At 42.0% G+C, this 22,184-nt stretch overlaps 2 protein-coding genes across 2 annotated transcripts in view; one reads left to right on the forward strand and one right to left on the reverse strand.

The window, feature by feature from the left end:
• Positions 1-2,069, reverse strand: part of LOC137870257 (voltage-dependent R-type calcium channel subunit alpha-1E) — an 87,189-nt gene extending 85,120 nt beyond the window's left edge. The window contains exon 1 of the mRNA XM_068707331.1: positions 2,012-2,069. The gene's annotated coding sequence lies outside the window, so the exon portion shown is untranslated. The remainder of the gene's footprint in view (positions 1-2,011) is intronic.
• A 5,811-nt stretch (positions 2,070-7,880) lies between these two features.
• cep350 (centrosomal protein 350) overlaps positions 7,881-22,184 on the forward strand; it is a 30,954-nt gene continuing 16,650 nt past the window's right edge. The window contains exons 1-17 of the mRNA XM_068707337.1: positions 7,881-8,223; positions 10,530-10,618; positions 10,781-10,824; positions 10,990-11,098; positions 11,184-11,349; positions 12,150-12,811; positions 12,998-13,111; positions 13,381-13,509; positions 14,671-14,790; positions 15,906-16,633; positions 16,725-16,843; positions 17,773-18,800; positions 19,024-19,165; positions 19,561-19,730; positions 19,891-20,077; positions 21,577-21,767; positions 21,941-22,104. Coding sequence (XP_068563438.1) covers positions 10,534-10,618; positions 10,781-10,824; positions 10,990-11,098; positions 11,184-11,349; positions 12,150-12,811; positions 12,998-13,111; positions 13,381-13,509; positions 14,671-14,790; positions 15,906-16,633; positions 16,725-16,843; positions 17,773-18,800; positions 19,024-19,165; positions 19,561-19,730; positions 19,891-20,077; positions 21,577-21,767; positions 21,941-22,104 — 4,158 coding nt within the window. The 5' untranslated portion in view covers positions 7,881-8,223; positions 10,530-10,533. The remainder of the gene's footprint in view (positions 8,224-10,529; positions 10,619-10,780; positions 10,825-10,989; positions 11,099-11,183; positions 11,350-12,149; positions 12,812-12,997; positions 13,112-13,380; positions 13,510-14,670; positions 14,791-15,905; positions 16,634-16,724; positions 16,844-17,772; positions 18,801-19,023; positions 19,166-19,560; positions 19,731-19,890; positions 20,078-21,576; positions 21,768-21,940; positions 22,105-22,184) is intronic.

The following is a 22,184-nucleotide window of genomic DNA, read 5'->3' on the forward strand; positions in this document are numbered from 1 at the left end:
AATATCATACTTCACTTTCTTTTATTCAACTATTTTCTGAGCTAATTTAATTTATAATAGGCATAATAATTTGAGAGAAACAAGGAGACAGTCAGACAGTGGCAGTTACGACTACAACAGGCAACAGTTTCAATGCCTAGATGAAGCGAGTTGTTTTTAAAACTGCATTGCTGCAAGAGGACCACCATAGCTCAAGTCCAAGTTTCTTGTCATCTACATTAAGAAGTACAGTTGTACATTTAAATGCAATGAAATGCAGCTTCAGTGCTAGTATAACCAAAACTCTGTTTCTCCCAACTCTTATTCAAATAAATTGTTTTTACACTGAGTAATTGCCAAACAAATGAATTGGAATAGTCCAACTGGACATATATCCTCAACATGAAAAAGAGCTAAAATCTAATTAGGGCCGTTACTGAGTGACCTAACCTGCCATCAATTCATTATAAAATATAAACAATTTCTTGAAGCACACTTTTACTTATTTTCTTTTTTTAAGGAAAACAATCTGATGTTCCTGATTGACCATGTTGTCTATTACCTCCACGATTACCTCTGACAACTTGAATTTCCCTCTCTGCTGCTGCTCTAGAAAAGGGGACCATAGGTAAAATGGCTTTTATTGTAGCTGCTTAATGATTATGAGCTAACAGAAAACACATGGTGTTCTAAAGTCCAGCCCTCTTTCTTCTCTCCAAAGCTTTACTGAGTGCTGCAAAATGATGTCCATAAGAGTCAGAGGAGGACAGGGAAATATATAGATATGAATATATACAGTATGCCCATTCAGATGGTTCCCGTTAGGGGGAACTCTGTGTGAGAAATGGCAGAGGAACTTTCATTGATCCGGGGCTTACTGAATCCATTTTGAAAATTATGTTTTCAAACTAGCTGCCAGAGAATAGGAATGCCAAGACAATTTAGCTGACATATAGGGGTGTTTAAATACAAAACACCAGATCTGGGTATTACACTCCCAAAAAAGCACCAGTCACAGGAAAATACAACAAAGGCAAAATAAATTGACTCAGACAGGTGCTAATGCTCATGATCAATCGTAATGAAATAGGCTGGTAAAAACATCAAAACCTTTTTTTAGACAAATATGGTTAGTAAAGGGTTGAATGACAAATAGGCCACGTTTAGAAGATGAAAGCTGCTAAAATGGACACAGACATTGATGTTGGCATGAAAGTATAGAAGAGTAAACATTAATTGTGAATTGCCAAAAGCACAAGGCTGCTCTTTAAGTCAGTACAGATCTTATCAGCAAACAACGAGTGCAATTGGCTCCTCTGTGGTGCATTTAAGTAAAGGTCATTTAGACTGCGTTTATGTATACATATCATACAGTGTATTCAATACTGACGCACTTAAGTGACTTGTTTATGGTCATCTGCCATCTGCTTGTGAGATCCCCAGTGAGATAAAAAAAAGAGATACAAAACAAACCCTTATGTGATGCATTTTGTCTTCACAGTCTTTATACTGTCTTCTCATTTAACTGTCCGCAAGAAAGCCAATAAGCGTATATTCCAATCGTCTAACTATTCCTTTAATATTGGCATGAAAAAAACCACACGTGCAAACAAGGTTTTGTGACCAGGAACGAGAAGGAAGAAGAACACTCAGTAATTTGTACAAGAAAACAAAGATAAAGGCTGAAATGTCATAAAACATATTCTTCTCCCTTTAGCAACAATTGTCAGAACCATTAGTTCAGCCAGACACATACCAGCCCCGGTCCAAAAACAGACCTTCACAGTGCTCAAAAAAACACCCACACTGCAGTGCAATGACTAAAACATCAACACTCAGCTGCTTCCTTCTGCACTCCATTGTGGTTGCCCCACACAATTATCAAAACCAAACTGCCAAGAAAGTTGACTGTGGTTTGATATAATCATCCTAATTAGCTTTTAAGAGGTTAGTTGTTGAGAAGCCTTAGTCACTGAGCTTTCATGCTGCCATTATCCAAAATTGTTCACAAACTATCTAATGTGTTACTCACAGCTACACGTGGTGACTTTCCAGTTACTTAGGCCAGATTCAAGCAGACAAAAGAATGTGAGTCTTCACAAAAACCGAACCACAACATTAGAGGGGCTGAATTGTTTTTAACGCTCTTTGTTTGACAGCCAGGTGTCTACAAGGTTACTAATGAGGAGTGAAGGAGAGGCTCTGGCAGGCGAGGAACCTTCTCACACCTGCTGCCCCCAACGGCACACACAGCCGCCTGATTACACATCGTTTTTCCACCACATCCACCCCTCAACCTGGACGTCAACCTGGTGAGTGGCCAAACATGTGTCAGGGAGTTTTATGTCACCAGGGACCTAATGGGCGTTTGAAGGGAATCTGGCATAAATTTGAGCCAGCCGAAAATAACCATCATGTTTCTAACGAGGTGCAGGAGCTTCAACCGCAATGTTAAGAAATCTTGAGGACAGCTTATATGGTCCAAAAGAGGAATTGAGAAATCTGATAATTTGAGTTATATAAATTTGGCCTATATTGGTTATTTCTAGTAACCAATATAATTTCCTAAATGTGCTTCTTTCATCATATAGGCAAAATGGAAGAATATGGCAAAAAGATGACTGATTAAAGCAGATTTTTTTTTTTAAAAAGGGCTGTATATGCATCTTTTTGTTTGCTGGTGTGATGCATCTAGTGTTTGAATTTGAACGCAATGTTAGACCAACACTTTTAGGAGTTATCCAACACAATGCAGTGGGAACAGAGGACCACACAGGAACAATATTCTACTCACATATACAACTCAAGTGTCTCAAAGTTAAGTTTTGGTCACATGCTGTAGGTTATCTTACAGCTTTGTTTGCCTCGTACAAACATTAGAACAGATTGCTCATCCAAGAGTAAGGAACACTGACACATGATAGATCATTACAGTGTATATGAATCCTCTCAATTAAAACTCTTATATTCTCTTTCTTAGCAAACCTCTAATTTAGAGCTTGTGGCTTTCTCATAATGAAGCCACTTTGGATTACTGTTCTGTATTATACAGAGTGCATTAGGCAGTGCCAACATCTGCACATTCAATTTACAACTTTCTCTTCTACATTGTGGTGCATTTCAGTGCGCAAACATGCTAATGTCAAAGTATTGGATACATTTTTGACCTGATGGGTTGCCTTTGAGGGAAATTTAGAGGGAAACGTCACCAATTTTACACATTAAAGTCTTCGGGGGTTAATAGTGAATGTGTAAAAAAGTATTGTTTAAAGCCTTTTGTGGCTCCAGAGGGAGGATCTGGAGTCTAATAAATGATCTTAGGTGATGTCACTTGAGTCAGTGTTAGCTGGAGCTGAAGACTACAATTTGGAGATCGAAGGAAGTGAGCCTGAATCTCCGACCAAACTGTCAGTGGTCGAGTTGCATAGAGGCCTCAGGTTTCGGCGAGGAAGAAGAATGTGTGGAATAAAAAAGACAACATCTCTGGTCCTGCTGCATCAATTTTGATCCTTTATTTATGTATTTTCAGTGAGTCCGACAATGTGGCTGGAACACACAGTCGGTGGAGTAGACTACTAGTAGACAATTAGTAGCTCAACTTTTGGATCAGTGTTTGGTGTGTTGTCTCTTACATTTTGCTTTGTATTATACTATTGTACACCTTTGGGAACATTCTAAAACAACAAAGTATCATTTTGAATTCATGTTATTTAGAGATAGATAAGAGTTTGATAAGTTTGTCAGCCACTGAGAGAGTCACACACACACACACACACACACACACACACACACACACACACACACGTTGTGCTCATTTTCCTCAATAGTTTATAAGGCACTCAGGCTTTTTGTCTTTAACTGCAGCCATGACAGACGCCTCTCAAAGGGATCCTACCGCTGTGATGACCTTCCATGAAAGACCATTACACAACATCACTGACACATGAGATGAGTAATGATCAACACAACTAATAGCACCACCACACTGTTATGGTCCAATCATTGGACGGTAAAGTAGCCTCATGGGGAGGGAACTGGTGGAAAATGATGCATTTCCTCAGTCTTATGATATCACATTATCATAAAGTTTCAGTGATGCTAAGATGTTTGGTGAACAGGGAGAAAGGTTTTCAACATGGTGTCCAACTTGACAGTTGTTTTGTATATATACATATATATATATATATATATATATATATATATATATATATATTAAAAAAACATGCTTAACTGCACATTTTATTGATTTTGTTGTATTTGTGTTGTTCAGTTCAACAGACAGTCTCTCTTCTGTACAAGGTAAACTGAATAATATATTGATATAAATATCAAACACTTAAAATCTAACGGGATACTACCACAAAAGTGATTACATTCTGTGGAAAGGAGTTGTCAGAACATAAAAAAGGCTTTTCAGGCATAATGTCTGCACAACGACATTACAGCCTTCCATCCCATATATAGCTCATGATATTAGGTAGAATGTCTGGCACATGCATATTATTGCTGTGTAACATTGTTTCCCAAAGGGATTACATGGCAGTGACATTTAAATCTTTGCCAAATGCATCAGGCTGATGGAAAACTACAGTGTATTTGAAACATGGATACCCTCATACACAAAACATATAAATGAAAGATGACTGATTTTACCTGCTCTTATATAAAAGAGATGTGCATATATCTCTTTTATTACTCAGATCTAGTGTCAGGCTTAACAGGAAGCCACTGTATCTCTGTACTGACACTGTAACTGGTTCGTTTTCTGAAACAACAAGCACTGACAGCATTCTGGACAGTGTGCTTTGTGTGTTTACCAAGAGTTTAACAGAAAGACTGCATGTGGCAACTAAACATGAATTTAGTGTGCATCTTGAGGCGATAAAAGATACAATTAATCATCTTTGTAAATAATGAATCACAACTATTCAGCATTGTGAAAATGCATTGTAGGTGGTACAAGAAACATACAGCTTGTTTCAGTTCAAGAGGTGCCGTCAGGTTCCGTTTGATTGCTGAACAGAGGCACTAATTTATACACCATGAAAACCAATTTGCAATTTGAGAGACAGGAGTGGTGTTATTCAAGCAGGACAATCTGAGCACTTGACAAGAAAAGATTAACAAAAAACAATAAGAAGAAAATATACCCAAACTGGATTGTGGGTGGTAGCTGACAAATGTTAATGTGATGAAATAATTAACAAGTCACCCCGGAGAAGCAGGACTGATCCATTAGCACTCAATCATTTGATCAATTCTAGAACAAAGCTGATCACCTGCCTATTGAACCACTGAACGGTATAACTGGGTGTTGTCGGAGGTTGCATGACTGCAATTGTAGGGCTCCATTTCAGGAAAAAGAAAGATTGTGAAGTGATGAAGTCGACTGGCAACACAGCGTTTGCCTCCAGCAGCCTGTCATCCAAACATTGATTATTCAAACTGCCTCTTCCTTTAGTGTCAACCTCCCATGACTTGAGAAAACAGGCTGTTATTCTGCTTCTGATGGATTTGTTTATCTAAGTACTTCCCGATGAGCTTTTTTTCCAGAAGATAATAAAAAAATACATAACATTTGATAAAGTCCAAGGTCATAGAAATACAAGGGCAGAGACAAACAGCTGAGTTGATAGATAGATTTCAAGAGCAAATAGCAGCAGTGTAGTGTCTTAAACCTCATCAACAACTTGTCAGACACATGCTTCCTTTTAATTAATTGGAGCAAATGTAGTCTTGATTTTCTCATCTTCTCATAATTAATTCCTTCCTCATTGAGGTAACGATCGCTACCTTCCCCAACATCTGAGATAGAGCAAGGAAGAGATTTCTTCACCAGCCTGCAAATGTTTTTATCATTATCTGGTCTCGGCCCACTCAGTAATTTGCAGAACCTAATTCAAGTCTGCCTCTACGTGGCCCTCATTCTGACACCTGCTCTGTCACTCGGAGCAACACACTGATTATGAAGATTTGATCTTCTTGTAATAGCAGGAGTTTAATGACTCAGTCTCCTGTCTCAGCCTGTTTCACTGGTAAATGTGAAGAGAGATTAGTGCTCGGTCACTGTCTTTTCACATTACTGATTTAGTCACGTTGTGTAGGCTTATTAAGTATACAGTGGAGTTGAAAGACAGCATAAGGGTTGAACAGTTAGGAAAAAAAATACTTTATAGAAAAAAAGTACATCTGCCCTCCACAGTTTGTTAGACACAGAGGATTCTCAAAAACATTTAATCGAACAAAAAAAATATCACCATTGCTGAAAAAACGTGTTTTAATGTCGGCAAAACTGCAGACTGTTGTGTTTCAACTCAGCTTTGCAGTCATTCTATTTCAATGATCAGTATTATTAATAAAGACTGAAGGAATTCCTCTTTATGGATTTCTGCATCCTGTTTATCTGGGTGGCACACAAACATAACCTCTGCCAAAAAAAGATGTAGTTGTTGATATAAGCTATAAGCTTAGCTATAAGCGCAAAACAGTTTGTTTTTTTAAACTAACACCTGTTTGGATATAAAAAAAAATACGGAGAATGTCTTACCTAAAAAGAGAGAACTCCTTTCCATGTCGTTCATCTTTCCACAGAAAATAAAAATGTGCCGGGAGACACTGAACGACAACGTCCGCCGTACTGTCCCCTTGCCAGTACTGAGAGAGAGAGAGAGAGAGAGAGAGAGAGAGAGAGAGAGAGAGAGAGAGAGAGAGAGAGGGGGGGGGGGGGGGGTATTAGCCAAGGGGAAGCCGGGGAATTGAAGCGAAGCAGTCAGTTACAGCACCTTTAATTGAAAAGACCCCAAAAAACACAATTAAAACCGCTATAGTATGACAAATTGCATGTAGTTCCACATGTAACTTAGCCTGGTGTGTTCTCATAAACAGCAAAGTAGTCTACAGGTAACCTACTTGTTGCCCATTCTGCGTGCTCCAACAAGCAGCCATAACCTGGAAACCTGAATCTTATGGCTTCATGGTTATGACAGGCTGCACTGCAGATTATATATTTATGACTCGCCTGTTAAACAGTGGGCTCAGATCCTATCATCAAACTATTTCACCCTTTTTGCACTCCATTTGTTGCCATGGGGACCTGTGTAAGAGAACTCGAACCCCAATAAAAATCAGTCGAATGTAAAAAATGAAGCAATAATCTTGGGATGAAAAATCACTCAATTGAACTGGATTCGGGGTTAGTGGGCTATGGTAATTATTGTTTTGTGAATGAGTGTAACGTTCAAGGCGACTCGATGCGGTAGTGTCCCTCTGCGTGTGATACACACTCAGGCCGCTCGGTGGCACTAAATGCATATAAGTTGTATTGGTAGCAGCAAGTAAGCTTTTTTCTGCCCTTACTACGTGTATTTACAGTCTATGGCTCTGACTAATTAATGATTATTTTCAGTTTCACGGCTAAAAAAGGAATACACTCTACAATATGGAAGTTTAACTTTAGACAATACGATGTTAAATTGTAAATTGATTCCCTTCCAATATGATAATCTATATTTTTTTTACAATTTGGTTTTACTTAATTGTATACTTGTGCCTAATCATTGACACCGTTTATCATCCCCTGGCTTCTTTAGTTCACTCCTGAAAATATGAATTTGCTAAATAGATAAAGACATTGAGGAATAAATAGCCTACATTAACTCCCTTTATATATTCACAGCTAGGTATGGACAGTGTAGTGTTTGTATTATTATCATGTATTTATTTATGGAGATTTTACGGTCTGCCTGTGTGTGCGTGCGCGTGTGCGTGTGCGTGTGTGTGTGTGTGTGTGTGTGTGTGTGTGCGCGCGCGCGCGCACTAGGTGGGGCTTTCCGAGCGTCTGACGCGGTCCAAATCTCGCGATAGTTCGGTCTCAGTCACCTACCAGTCTTGGATACCCAGTTTTCACTGTTGAGAAACATCAACATAGTAACCCGGGAAAGGCAACCTCTGAGGCGGGTAGCGACATTTATCTCTAGGAATCTCACAGATGACCTGGATATTTGGTTGCCCCGACTAACACTGAGACAACAACGATGGGTGTATGTCGCTAGAAAAAGTTGCTAGCTTAGTTGGCACAACTACTAGCTAACATTGGTTTGCTAACGTTAGCTGGCTAACGCTAACGTTAGCAAACAGACAGCTGGACGAAACTGAGGAAGAAGTCCGGAGAAGTGAGGATTTCCTTATCATTGGGACGTCAGCATGAATGTGGACATCTAGACACGTCGGATTGTTTCCTTAAAGGTGTGTTTTATGTTTCTCCGAAGAGGTGGTCAGCTAAGTTAATTCATGACTTTCCTGTCAGCTCGCATTCACGTCAACTCTCGAGTTAGCGGCTCCGACTATTCCCTGGACCGAAGACATTTAGAAATAAGTCATCTTGAAGTCAGATGGTAGAATGAGTCGTAGACATAATTTTTGGACAGCCAACAATTGTGCTAGATAACAAAAAAAAGATTGTTGTGAAGTTCACGTTGTTTTAATATTATTTCGATTTATAAAACAGTAATACCATGGCTGTTAGTTCACCCCGGAAAGTAGTTAGATTAATGAAGGATTGTGTTTGAGTCTACGAGTGAGTAATTCCGGGACAGGGTGTTTCATTCGTAGCGTTGACTCATTTCTACACTGTTACGTGAGCTAGATGGCCATTGCCTGCGGTTTAATTTAGTATTGACATAACGCTAGATTATAATATGCAACGATAACAGTGCTGTCGTCAACACCAGCGACAGCTAGCCTTTGAATAGTTTAGATCAGTGTGAACCCACTTATTTCAGGCTCTCGGGTGTTTTACACACTATTGTAGAAAATATAAAGTCTCTAAATTGAAGGTAAAGTGCTCAGCGGTCTAAAAAGGTGATGCAGTGTGAATACAAAGTAATACTAACACAGCTGACGACAATGGAGTGATTGTGATTAAAGTTAAAGTCGATACAAACCATGTAAAGTCAAAGATGGCACGTCATTTCTTCCTCGTGTACTGCTAAGCAGTCTTAAGCACAGTCATGACATTAGTGGTCGGAAGCTATATTGCAACAGTCAATGTCCCTCCATGTGTGTTTTGGTAGTGCAGCGTCCAGCCATTGGTTTCAGCACTGAGCTGATACCGCGGAGCAACACTTCAGTCGGTAAGCGAAGAAGAAAATATGGCCATCGTTTGATTTCACACGGTTTCGTTCGTTTTAGTGGGAATCACATGCACTCCAGCTGATGCATTGTGTTTTCTTCTCACCCAAAGTTCACCCGACATCGTTTATTCTCGTCCTGATAGGTTGCTGATGGGTTCAACTTCCCTCAAACGAGTTTTAAATGTCAAAGCACGTTTGTAAACAAACTTTATGAGCTCTAAATGCCTGAATTGGACGGATTCTCTCCGACAGCAACGCAGGACCAGTAAATGGTGCTGAAGCTTGTGACTTTAGACCTTTTGCTCGTTAACTTGATTGAATGGGCGGCAATAAGTTTCTCTCACAAGCGTTAACTTGCATTACGAGTCGTTAACCGAGCTTTGAGGGAAGTGATTCATGTGATGCTGGCGTGTGCAATTTTCAGTTTTTTAACGTCAGCTTATCACCATAGGCAAGAGTACAAACTGAAAACGTTAGTTCTATGTGTGAATGTACTACTGTTTACAGATGTACGGTATATAGTTTTAGCTGCTGTTGTCTATTCAACCGTAAGTTGTGGATTTAGTCCCACCTAAATTCAGATTACAGAAAATACACAATTACACCATTCATTTGAGTCACGGTCATCACCGACATATTTTAAGTGTTCTTCCTGAGCGCCTCAGGGCTGTGTCACGTGGTTGTTATGGATAACAGGAATGACTTCTGAAGAACTATTCATGAGTCAAAGGGTGTGCAAAGCACCCAGGAGCTAAGGAACTAAGCGAGATTTGCTTAGTAATCCATGGTGCAGTTAACTGATTAAAGTGGCAAAGTTGTCAACAAATTGGCAGACTTTTGCCTCAGGAAGACAAAATAAAACAATGAAATATAATTTTGTCAATGACTTCAAGAGAGTAGTACCTACGTAGGACCAGACACCTGTTCTCCAGCTTAACGGGTGCTTTGAGTAAACATCTTATGGCTGACATGTGACAAACTTTAGTTCCGCTTACCTTCCAACATGGAAACCTTTAGAGGAATGTGCTGTTGTTGAACCGGTTTTAAATGGCAGGCTGACATTAGTCTGCTGTCAACAAGCTGATGTAGTAGTGTTCCACTAGTAACAAATTAGGCTCCACGATTTTGACTTGGTTCACATGCTTGTCATGGCTCCCCATCTCGACAGTTGTCATCAAGGTTTGTTTCTGTCAGTCATTTTCTAGTTTGAAAGTGCGTGATGTATTTTGGTTCTGTATGCTACTCCTTGTTTTGGTTTCAGTTAAAAAAAAAAAGTTGTATCTGCCTGATTGCTGAATTGTAACTGGCTTTGTTTTCAGACTGTGCATATTGTATGCAGTAAAAGAGTTGATTCATGTCACATTTACCTTTGTTCAGTATTGGTTTTCATGATTGGCCTCCGTCTAATCTTGGCTTCAGGTGAATGAGAGAGATGAGGAGCAGCAGGAGGACTGATGTGTCTCTGAAAAGCTCTCCTCAGCAGCTTACAGATCACCATAATGGCACAGGTGTGTGAAAGGTTGAAGTTCAGTTGTATTGTTGTTATCGTATTCTCACAAGCACTTAATTTTAAAATGCATTATTGAGACGTGTCATATGAGTTGTTTACATAGCAAGAGGTTCTCTTATCACCAATCAAAATGGATTTTCATTCTCATCCTCTTCGTCAGAGCTGACAACTGTATGGAAAAGTTTGTCCCAGTCCAAAGCTGCTGTAAGTACACCTGGAACACTTTTCTGCTGAATGACTTTGTCAGCTACTTAAAAATATTTTCCATTTCATAAAAGTTATGAAATACAGTCTGCAACAGCTAATGAAGATGATTCCCTTTCATCATCACATAACCCAAGGAGTCTGACACGTATTCTCCCTCTGTAGTTGCGGCATATAGAAAACCGTCTAGAGGCAGCTCCAGGGACGGGGGTTCTCCTGGACTCTGTCATGGACCCTCCCAAGAAGAAATCCTCTAGGACGGTTCGCTGCAGGGGTGAGTCATTTCAAAATGTCATTATCACGAGTTAAATTTGACACTCAAACTCTTAACTATTTTAACATTGCTGTCTCTTTCACAGATGGTCAACGAGCTGATGACCATGGAGGGTCTTCAAAGCGCAGGGGGCGAAGTCAGCAGAGTCCAGAAAAGAGCAGCTCACGCAGCCCGCTGAGAAACGCCACCCAGGACAGCAATGTCCGCAGAAACAACAGCGTGGAGTTCAGGGAGCCGCTAGCCTCCTACAGGTACAAAAACTGCACTAAAAAGCATGTATAAAATACATCCGTAGCCTCTTCTCTCTAGGTGAGTTACTCTAGACTGGATATCTGTGGTTGATGCTTTCAAGCACCGATCAAATCAATTTAAAAATCTTCTACAATAAACAAACTTTAAAACTATGCCTAAGAGCATAAAGGCTTTATTGCACATTCATTCTAAAAACACTTATCAAAAACACGGTATTTAGATGATACCAATCTAGTCATACTATATAGTGTGTTGGCGCTCTATAGAGCGACAACAGAATAAGATGGTGTTTATTCCTCAACTGGTCTGTTTTCATTGTAATTGTTGCGTCAGCTCATTGTTTCAACTTGATACATCAGGAGAGCTCTTTCACCTAAATAACAGTCAATCCCCCAACGCTCTCTGCTCTTCAAGACTTCCATTCAGAGACCATATGTTGTTGACATCTCCTCTGAATAGCTCATTGCTAAATGTCTCATAGGTACTTCAGTAGCTTGGGGCTCTGTTGTTTGTAAGGATACTATAAAACCTCTCTGGTTTTTTCACAGAATTACTGGATTTTAAATGTGAATATCTTATCAAGAGTTTGTAGAATACAAAAAGTAGTAGAAATGTTCCATCATTTCAAAATTCTACATTTTGTTTTTCATTCTGTTTGTACATTTTAAATGGTTTTCATTATTTAACTTCTATACCCTTTGACCACCCATACATGTGCTCTTCTGTATACTAGTGAGTGGTAAATTAAGAGTAAATCTTGATCCCCTTCCTGATCCCGTGTAATCTGGTTTGTGTCCAGAGAGGCCACCCCTCCACCACATCCCTCCTCTCAGCTGGAGGCCTACAGCCTGCACTCAGTGCCAGGGTCTTCGCAGCCATCCTCTCCGCCCCCCTCAGATCCTCTGCTTAGCCAGCTGGTCTACCAGAGAGACACCAGGGATAAACAGACAGACAGGGACCTCGACAGCACACACTCTTCGGCTCTGGAGAGCACCGAGGTCCGCTACCTCAATGACCAGCCAGCCCTGGACACCCTGAGGACTATTGGAAACCAGTCCCATCTCACAGGTGTCCGAGTCCCTGCATGGGAGGAGGCTGAGGATGAAAGCCCTGCAAAAGCACAACTTGGTATGGATAGCCAAGAGTTAAGTCCATGTCTAGCTCCAGCCCCTGGCTCCACACCCCGAAGGGAGAGCACTCCCTCCACCAGCCCAGGCTCAGCTTCCCAGCGGCTGGAGAACCTAAGGCGACATCAGCCCGATGATAAACTGGAGAAGCTCAAAGAGCGTATTCGAAGGCAGCGGCAACATCTGGAGGAGTCTGCAGAGAGAGAGAAGCTGCTGGGTTATCTGGAACAGCCCATTATGGCAGCTGTGGGGAGTAACAATGCTGGTACTGGCAACATGCCCACAGTCAAAATACGGAAAGTAGCAGCTGCACCGCCTGCACCGATATACAAAGGTACCATCAGTGTAGGATATCTCCCAAACTTTACATTTTCTCGTTTGTTTGACCTTTTTGTTATAAAAAAAAAAAAAAAAGACATGATGATATGTAAATAGTTTAATGTTTTAGCGATACAAATTATAGCTTTACAGTAGGAAACAGGATGCTACAGCTTACGTCTTCAATCCTTTATACACCCAGGTTTCAACAGTACTGAGACAAAGATCCGGACTCCTGATGGGAGAGTTTGGAAGGAGGAGGAGTTCCATAACCTCAGCAGAGAAATATACAGGGACCTGTCACGACAGTTTGCTGGTAAGCATAGGACACAAACAGTTTTTTAGCAAGCTAACATGAACATGGCATGAAAATGTATTGATCTCTCAGAAGTGCAAAAAAATAAAATGTATTGACTGTTTTCCACAAAGGAGTGTTGCATAAACAAAGAGGATTTAGGCTCATGGTCTTTGGTTTATAACATCAGAGATTTTTGGGTTTGTTTTTCAGCCAACTGAAATTTTTTTAGCTTAGAATTTTTTGTCAGTTTGTGTTGCTTATTCTTTGCTTTTGTCTTCTGTGCACAGAGAGCACCAGATCCAGACATCAGCAGCAGAGGGAACCGAGAACAGACAGGTCCAAAGAGAGGAGGCCTCCCAAACCAGTCAGGAAGGTCCACAGATCGGCCCCTTCCTCTGACCTTAATGCAAAACCAGGTATAATAATCCTCTTTTATGTCCGGGGGCCAACCCACCCTTTGAGTTATTTTCAATTAGTGACAGCAGGAAAGCTAAATATGTGGAACAATCGGGCAGAATTTTATTATCGGTGTGCTTAGAAGGCTTTTCCTCAACTGGCTGTGCTGCTCTAGTGTCTGTGAGACAATGAGAGTGATACAGTCTTATCAAGTGCAAACTTTGTTTACATTCAAGCTAAACACCAAATATTAATTTACAATAATAACGAATTATTTCATTTGAATCTAATTGGTGTGATAATGTTGTAAATTCGTCAGACAGACTGTAGAAGCCAGTGTTCAAACTACAGTAGTGTGTGTTTTCTTTCCGTCTACTCAGTTGTCTCATACACGACCTGTGTGTGTGTTCTTGTACATGAAGCAGAGAGATTGCTGGCTCCTAAAGCAGTGTTAAGACTCTAATCCCTGGAGAAATGTTCAGTATGTGTGAAATGCAGATTGTGTAGCATACAGACACCCACATAGAGGAGTCATAGCCACATACTGCTGTATACTGGGCATAGCAGACCTTGGATAGCTCATTCACAAAGATGCTTCCGAAGGCACACATGTAAACATGATTGCTAGATATCTTCATCTATGAGTCTGTCTAGACCACAGTACAGTACCAAAAAAAGGTAATCTGGATATCCTGGAAGCTGATAGTAAAATGTACCTCTCCTATTCTCTAGCTCTCGTTCACTCTGGGCCTGGTGTCTGCTTGAGTTTATTCCAACTTTTGTGTTGTCATTAAAGTCTGGCTGTTCTCTCGTTCGTGCTGGAACAACACTATAAATAGCCCTCTGAAATCTGTGGCCAGGTTCAGTTGCTCATCCGCCCAGTTACAAACAGCTGCTTGGTTAGTGGATGTACAACTTCATTACCAGGAACTGCACTCCGTTATAATACAGGCATAGTGAAAAGAGCTGTAGAGATTAGCCCATGTAAAGCAACGCTCTGAGCACCACAAATGCAATCCTACACACTCTCATTGTTCTCTAATCTTTGTGTATATTTAATTTCTGGCGACTTGCTCCGGTGGTGGCATGCCTACATATGTGCTAACACATGCAGTCATGTTCCACAAGGTCAACATGAACCATATTGAATTGCAATGCTCTCTCCTGGTATGTCATTGCAGCAATCAGCCCTGCATCATGGCGGGAGGGCCAAAAGCTGGTGAAGATGGTACTGGGTCCAGTTCCCAGGCTGCCCAGGGAGGAGGACAGATCCCAGCCAGCTGACAGACTGAGCAGAACAGGTGGGACATGGAGACCTATACTCTACCCTTCTATACGTGCCGCTACAGCCCTATCTTATATTGCTATGTTAGGGCAATTCATGAGACCAGCAGCCAACCCAGCTTGCTTACACAGTCGGCTTGACGTACTGTCACTAACCAGCGGGTCAAGATGTAGAAAGGACATGGATAGAAAAGGTGATTAGCTTTAAGGAGCCACTCAAAATGTGTCAGCTTGACGTCAAAAATGTCTTCTCTGCATTATTTAAGTTGAGTGGCATGTGGGACAAGACTTAATCACCAAAGTGTGAATTACTTTTATCTGTTTTCTCATGTTGCTGTCGGAACTTTCACCTCTAAAATTAAACACACAAGTCTGTACTTGTTGTTATTACCATGTACTTGGAATATGTTGTAAAATATATATTTGATTAGCCTTTTATAGAGGTTTTGCATGTCTGGGACTCACAGACTGAAACACCTGCCAAAGAATATCAATAAATGAAGAGTCTTTGGCTGCTACTGGTCACACAGCCTCAGACTCTGTCTCACGCTCCCTCACAGTCCCAACGCTGTCTGCATCTGTACAGGGTACCATTGACCGGAAGGAATATAGATTGACTGGCTGTTCTGGTTGACTGCACAATTAGACATGGCCTGATTTCCAGAGACTACAGAGCAGTGAGAGGCTCGCTGCAGCCATGTTCTGAAAAAAAAACTGTCAGGATTAGATACTTAGAATCTAGATGGGAATTTTCAGTTTGGCCCAGATTACAGTTGCAAAGGCAATCCTGCCCCACAAGCCTCATCTAGTATGTGTCTGGCTTTTTTAACAGTCACTTGTTGGAACATCCAGTGTATTGTAAATTGCAATAACCTGTTTATTGAACATATTAATCATACATAAACAGGAAAACAGTTAAAAGGATTGTGTAGCCTACTACTAGTAAAAAAATAAAATAAAGACCGATCACACACTTTCACTCCTGGCTAGGTTTGAATAGTGAAAGCTAATTTTTAATTTCCACTTTTCATTGTTCCATCAACCTAGCTTCCACTTCAAAGGCTTAGTATATAGCATGTAACTATTAAAGTGTGTGCTTGTGTTGGTAAATGTTTTGCCCTGTGACCACCAGCTTCCCGTCACCGCTCCAGCTCAGGCCCACGCTCAGAATCAAACCCACGGCTTCGCCCGAACAGCACAGAAAGGCCTCAACGTGGATTTCAATCCAAAAGCCACTCCACAGCCACATCTACACCCTCATCTGCAGATCGGGGAAAGGCTCCAGTGGGTGTAAGCTCAGACCTGTTGTCAGCAGACATCCAGGGGATACTCGATGACCTCCAGCTGGAGTGTAAAGCCGCTGAGAGGGAGGAGAGGTCCCGGCAAAGGACCCGGGGAGGGAGCAGCGGTACGAGAGGGAGGGGGGGATCGGGGTCACGAACAAGGGCTTCAGTCTCTGTTTGGGGAAATACGGTGGCAGCAGGTAGCTACTCAAGAGGCTGCCGCAGCGCCAGCCCCACTGCACACCAGTCAGAGACTGCGGACACTGGGCAGAAAAAACGACACTATGATGCAGACACCGTTCGCCAATACATTTCCAGGCAACAAGAGGAGAGAAAGAGACGACGAGCAGAAGAGAAGAGGGCACTGAGGGACGAAGCAGAGAGTAGAAACCAGAGACTGCAGGACCTCTACAGGAAGCAAAGAGAAGCGGCTAAAACAGTGGCCCTTCCTAGCGAGGCGCCTGTGGCCCCCGTACAGAAGCGACTACAGGAGACCTACACCAAACTGCTTCTGGAGGAGGCCCAGCTGGACGAGGAGGCCACACAGACACAACCTGCTGCTCCTTCTAGTCAAATGGTATTGTACATATTCATGACACATGGTTACCTTTTTGACATTGTTTGTTTTGACTTTGATGTTTGACATGTTAACTCATGTTCTGCCACAGAGACCGATGTACCAGCCCTCAGGAGAGTCGGACAAAGAGAACAAAAGACTAGAGGCACCACAAAGTCCCTCGAGCAGCGATAGGTCTTTGAATGACCGGCCACCTCCTCCATTATCCAGGTACGCACGCACGCACGCACGCACGCACGCACGCACGCACGCACGCACGCACGCACGCACACACACACACACACACACACACACACACACACACACACACACATACATACATACATCTGTCTGCTCAACTCCATCACTCTCCAGATAACAAACACTACAATTTGTTGACCATGAAAAACAACAAACAAACCAGTACAACAATTACACACATTCTCATATCTACTGGAAATAATGGTCCTTTAATCCTTATGACGCGTCTGAACCACTTGTAAATTGTTTTGGTACATAAGCGAAAATTCAAAATAGGAGAAAGTGAATTTGTTGGTGAAACTCTTAAAAGCCACTTTAGATTGAATCTCATGCAAATGGTTGTTGCATGAGGCCCAATGTGTGGGCTAGAAATTCTAGGGAATCATCTGACTCCACCAAACAGAGAAACTGTTTGTTCCCAGGTGGTTGGCTTTTCGGGCACTTTTACAGTCAGTGCTCCTCTTTTAGAGACATTAAAAGAACTTCTCAGATAATTGACTGGAAATAAAGATGATTGTTGGTAATAGTTTTACATTTTGAAACGGATAAAGTAATAATCTTTCTCTGTGTGTATTCAGTGATTATAGTTACTGTCATTTAAAGTTTTCATCTAGCTACAGTGTATGCTGTATGCTTTATCCTGTTCATTATGCTCCGTGCCATTAACATTTGCATATCAGACTGGTGAAAACATTTTTTCACTTCATTAAACCTAAAGTTGCAAAAATATTTTTGCTGTAGAACATAAATTTGTTGTTGCGAGGGAGAGCAGACACAAATGTTAAGTAAAAGTTTCTTTCACAGTGCCCCAAATACCCAGAATGGTTTAATTTGCTGTTTGCATCTCTATATTTCACTCCCTTTAACTTCTCCCTCCGTTGTTGCTCTCCCCATTGCAGGAATGATCTGGATATCGGAGTTGCCTCTCTGCTTCAGCCTGACCGTCTAAGCCCAGCTGGTCTACCTACGACTGGTGCCAGCAGCAGTGGGCTAGCCCCTTTTGGTGATCATCTCCTCTCTCACCTTCTCAGGCTGGAGACCGCGGTGGCAGCTAGAAACCTCAAGCACACCCAGCGGCCAGCCACAGCACCTCCCAACAGGTCGCGGTCCAAGGTGTCCCGCATCGAGGCCCTGAAGGCCACAGCCGCATCTCTCTCCAACCGCATAGAGAGTGAGGCACGGAAGCTTGCTGGGGAGGGGATCAACTATGGTATTGAAACGTCAATGGACGTGGATACTATTAGGCCCCCTCAAGCTAACCTTGATGATGGATGCTGGGCTGAAACGGCTGCCCCAGAAAATGATGACGTAGCCTTGAGGATCCAGAGGATTTTGACTAGCACAGGTCATAGTTCATACAATGGCATGGCTCTTCCAGGAACAGGCAATCTGTACGCCCTCAGGGGACAGAAAGGAAAGAAAGGCACACACACCAATTTGACGAATCCACAAACCACTTCTGCGGATGCGACGGGGCCAGCTCTCAGCAGTTACACACATGAAAGGAGGAGGCTGGTCAATGGCCTGGACAAGGTAGAGAGAGCGGAACAAAGGACAGGGTGTGGATTGATAGATGACAAGGATAAGAATCGGACAGATCTCCACGACTCAAGTGCTGGTTCCATCAGCGAGGGTTCTCTTCTGAGTGAAGGGAGTTTTTCTCAGGATGAGACGAGCCCTCCTCACCCCTCCAACAGTCGCGTACCTAGATCGGCCGACCGCCTGAAGGCAGCGGACTACTGCACGGGTCAAAGAAGGGATTACCAGCGCTTGTCAGAGTTCCAGAGAGAGGCAGCGAAGTGCTCAGCCCTCAGCTCACCCTTTGCACAGCATGATGGTAGCAAAGCAGCCTGGGAGGAGCTGAACAAAGGAAGTTCTCTAAGTGTAATCAACATTTTCACTAAGAATCTTCATGGCCATGTTACAGGTTAGTTCACATATAAGTGTCTTTCCATAAATGTGTGTCTTTTCTGATGAGAAATGGTGAGAAAGTTGTTGTTACTAAATTATCTATAGGTAAACTTCTTAAAGATATGTAACCATAAGAGCTACACAGAATGTTTATCATAGCAGAACTGACATACTGACAGTCAAAGTCAAGATCATAAATATTTCTCCTCTGTCTGTTCTGTCTCCACCTTGTGCTGTAGTGAGTGAGAGGAACTCTCCCTCTGTCCATTCTTTGCACTCTGGAAATGGTCCCGTAGACGGAGCCGTCTATGAAGATGATTTTGTGTCATCACATAGCAGCGGAGCCAGTGGCCACTTAAAGAGAGGCTCCAATTCTCGCAGGTAAGTAAAAAAAATGTGTGTGTGTGTGTGTGTGTATATATATATATATATATATATATATATATATATATATATATATATATATATATATATATATATATATATAACATTTTTTTAAAAAGTAAACGGTAGTTTTTAAAGGGACCACTGGATGGCATTCATGTCACACAAATGGAAAGCTCATGCAGCCCTTTCAGACAGAAATCCCCCTCTGCATTCTGGAGTTCAGAGATTTCTCCTCACAGGTTTCTTAGAATGAGGAGAAACCGGTACATTCACTCTCAGACAGATCAACTCTGCCGTTTATCACATGTTCACTAGACACATAATGTGACACAGACCCTGAGTTTTATTTAAAAGTGATTGGTCATACTTCTTTCTCTCCTCACTGTCAGTGTGAACAGCCATTTTGAGGAGCTGATGAGGAGGTCTCCGTATGACAAAAGTACAGGAGGCATCAATTCCCAACATTCATCCTTTCACTCATCCATACACTCGCCACATCCTTCCTCTGGTTCAACATCTGGCTCCTCACCCTTCTCCAAGCACTCTGCCAGAAAAAGAGGTGAGAATGTACAATTTTGAATCCTTTGTTGGACACCTCCAATTTTTTTATTTCTATTCAAAAGGAAATACAGGAAATGGTCTCTATGTGGTTTAATGCTATTGTTTTGTAGTTTACAAATCCGTCTGCTGCACAGTATAATTACTGAAATCCTCTGCAGGCACAGCATCAGACCAAAGTGATGCCACTCTGGTAGAAGAGCCGAGGAGCTCCTGCTCACCTCCCTCAGAGGCCTTATCTTCTGACTCCAGGAAGAGAGGCTCAGACAAGAGCTCTGCCCACAGCCAGACCAAGAGTGTCCCCTCTAATGACAATATAGGGGAAACATCAGGGCTTTCTCAACAAAGGTAACAGTCTGCATCTGACTACATTAAAGGGGAGGTTTGTTACTTTAGGTTTAGTCTAATGCTGTAAAACTTTCCACCTGCAAGGTTTCAATGGGAACGTTTTTCAGTCAAAGCATCTCTAAGAGATAGATTTGAAGAGTCTGTGCATTAGTGTTTGAAATGCCCACACAGCCAGTTGTCTCTGGTCGTTCCTGCCCTCTTAGTTTTCTGTAACCTTCAGTGGAACACTGCTTTGTGGGAAGATCGGTGGTGCTATTGGCTTACATTGGGGTATTTCTATGCTGTCCTGTATATGCTAGGTTATAGATGTTTCTTGTCGGGTCACAGGATGATTGTTTTTCTTTATTTCCTGGAACTTTTGTTTTCACTGGATACAAATTAATAATAAAATTAGCCTGTGAAGCCACGCTGTATTTCTGATGAACTGATATATATAATTTAAACACTGGGTCATCTCAGTTGTTGCAGGTCCGATCACTCAGAATCCTCCACTTGGTATATACTGTCTCACACAGAGGTTAATTTATCTGGGCATGACTAATCACTTAACTACACTTGGAGAGTCCTGGTTGAGGCTGCCAGTCTAAACAGTCTTGTGGCTTGCTGTTCTGTTGAAGGCCTGATGGTTTAAGCAGCCATTTAGTGCCCAGCAACCAGAGGGGGCTGCATTTCAAGCAAAGACAGAAAACACTGGCTATTTTGTTTTAGGGGGCCTGCAGGGTGGTTGGTCGGGTCAGCCAGCTTCACCACAGCTCGGGCCTGCAGCCAAAAGAAAGGAGAGTGTTTTTTTTTTTTCGTTTCATCTCAGCGCCCAGTCGTGACATTTGATCCCTCTAGTGGTATTCTAAAACCCAGGTGGCAGATTCCCCTTATAGCACCATTTGCAAAGAAGGTTGTTGGTTAACTTTGGTGGTGACTTAGTGTGTTTTTATTTCTTTAGTTACAGCACAAGTATCACTGTACATTTCAATGAGCTTTGTAGGCTTTTGGCAGATTGCGTTCATACCTGTTTCTGTTATAATATATGAATTGAGTGTGATTGTTAGTCTTGAAAAAATAAAGGTGCTACAGCCTGCCGTCCTTATTGGGGAAGTAAAGTGTATCCTGATCTCTTTAGTCATCATCCTTGGCATCCGATAGTCTCTGAGCAGCACAATATAGCCATTCATAGTCTGGGCCTCTCACAACAGGGGTGTGCTGCCTCAGTCAGCTCTAGGGTTTGCAGCATGAGGGGCTCTTTCTTTATCATTTTGTTAACCCACTCAGCAAATCCTGTAGCATCCTCTTTTTCCTGCATATGAATTAAAACACTATTATGGAATTAGTTTGTTTTAGAAAATAATAACAAAAACTGTGTTTTACTGAATCTTGTTTTAAAAACATCTTGAAAAGTCATGTATTTAAGTCTGAAAACATCCACTTTCGAAGACACAATAGTAATTGATCTACTACTTACCTGAGCTTTTTTTCTTTCTGTTTTTTTCTAATTATATTTGTAGTTTGGGTCTTGACAGTAAGAAGTCTCCAGCAGCCAGGCCCAGACAGGCTTCTCCGTCTGGCTCTCCGTACCCTGGTTCTCCTCCGGAAGCAGCCTCTCCCGGTGAGCCTGTGAGAAGTTCCTCTCTGGGGGCAAATAATCCAAACACAGGCGCCACAGCTCGCAGTGGTAGAGCCGAGCCCAAGACCACAGGTAGATAAAACTCATATTAATATGATGAACAGCAGACGTTATGTGAAGCAGAACTCCAAGACTGAATGAAAGTCACAACTGTAGCGATGAAGACAGAAAAGGTCTGACTCGCTCCACCAACAGTCCCTCTTATTAATCTCTCTCTCACCCTCTCCGCTCTTCTTTTCTCTCAGGCGAACTACAGTATTCACCTGCTGTCCTGCAGCAGCGTATGGCGGCAGAGCTCCAGTACCTGGAGTCCATCGAGGAGTCGGTCCGACAGCTGGGAGACGTGGAGAGGGTGATGGGTGTGTCCATGGCTCAGCAGGAGAGTGTGTCGTTGGCCCAGATGCTTAAGGTGAAGCAAGAGTAACAAAACTGTACATAAGGTCTTCAAAGAAGCTCCGCCGTGTATTTAGCAGTGTCTAAAGTGTTAAG

This window comes from Cebidichthys violaceus, unplaced genomic scaffold (genome assembly GCF_023349555.1).
Source record: "Cebidichthys violaceus isolate CVI_PGR_0920_01 unplaced genomic scaffold, fCebVio1.0.p SCAF_13, whole genome shotgun sequence".
Lineage (NCBI taxonomy): Eukaryota > Metazoa > Chordata > Actinopteri > Perciformes > Stichaeidae > Cebidichthys > Cebidichthys violaceus.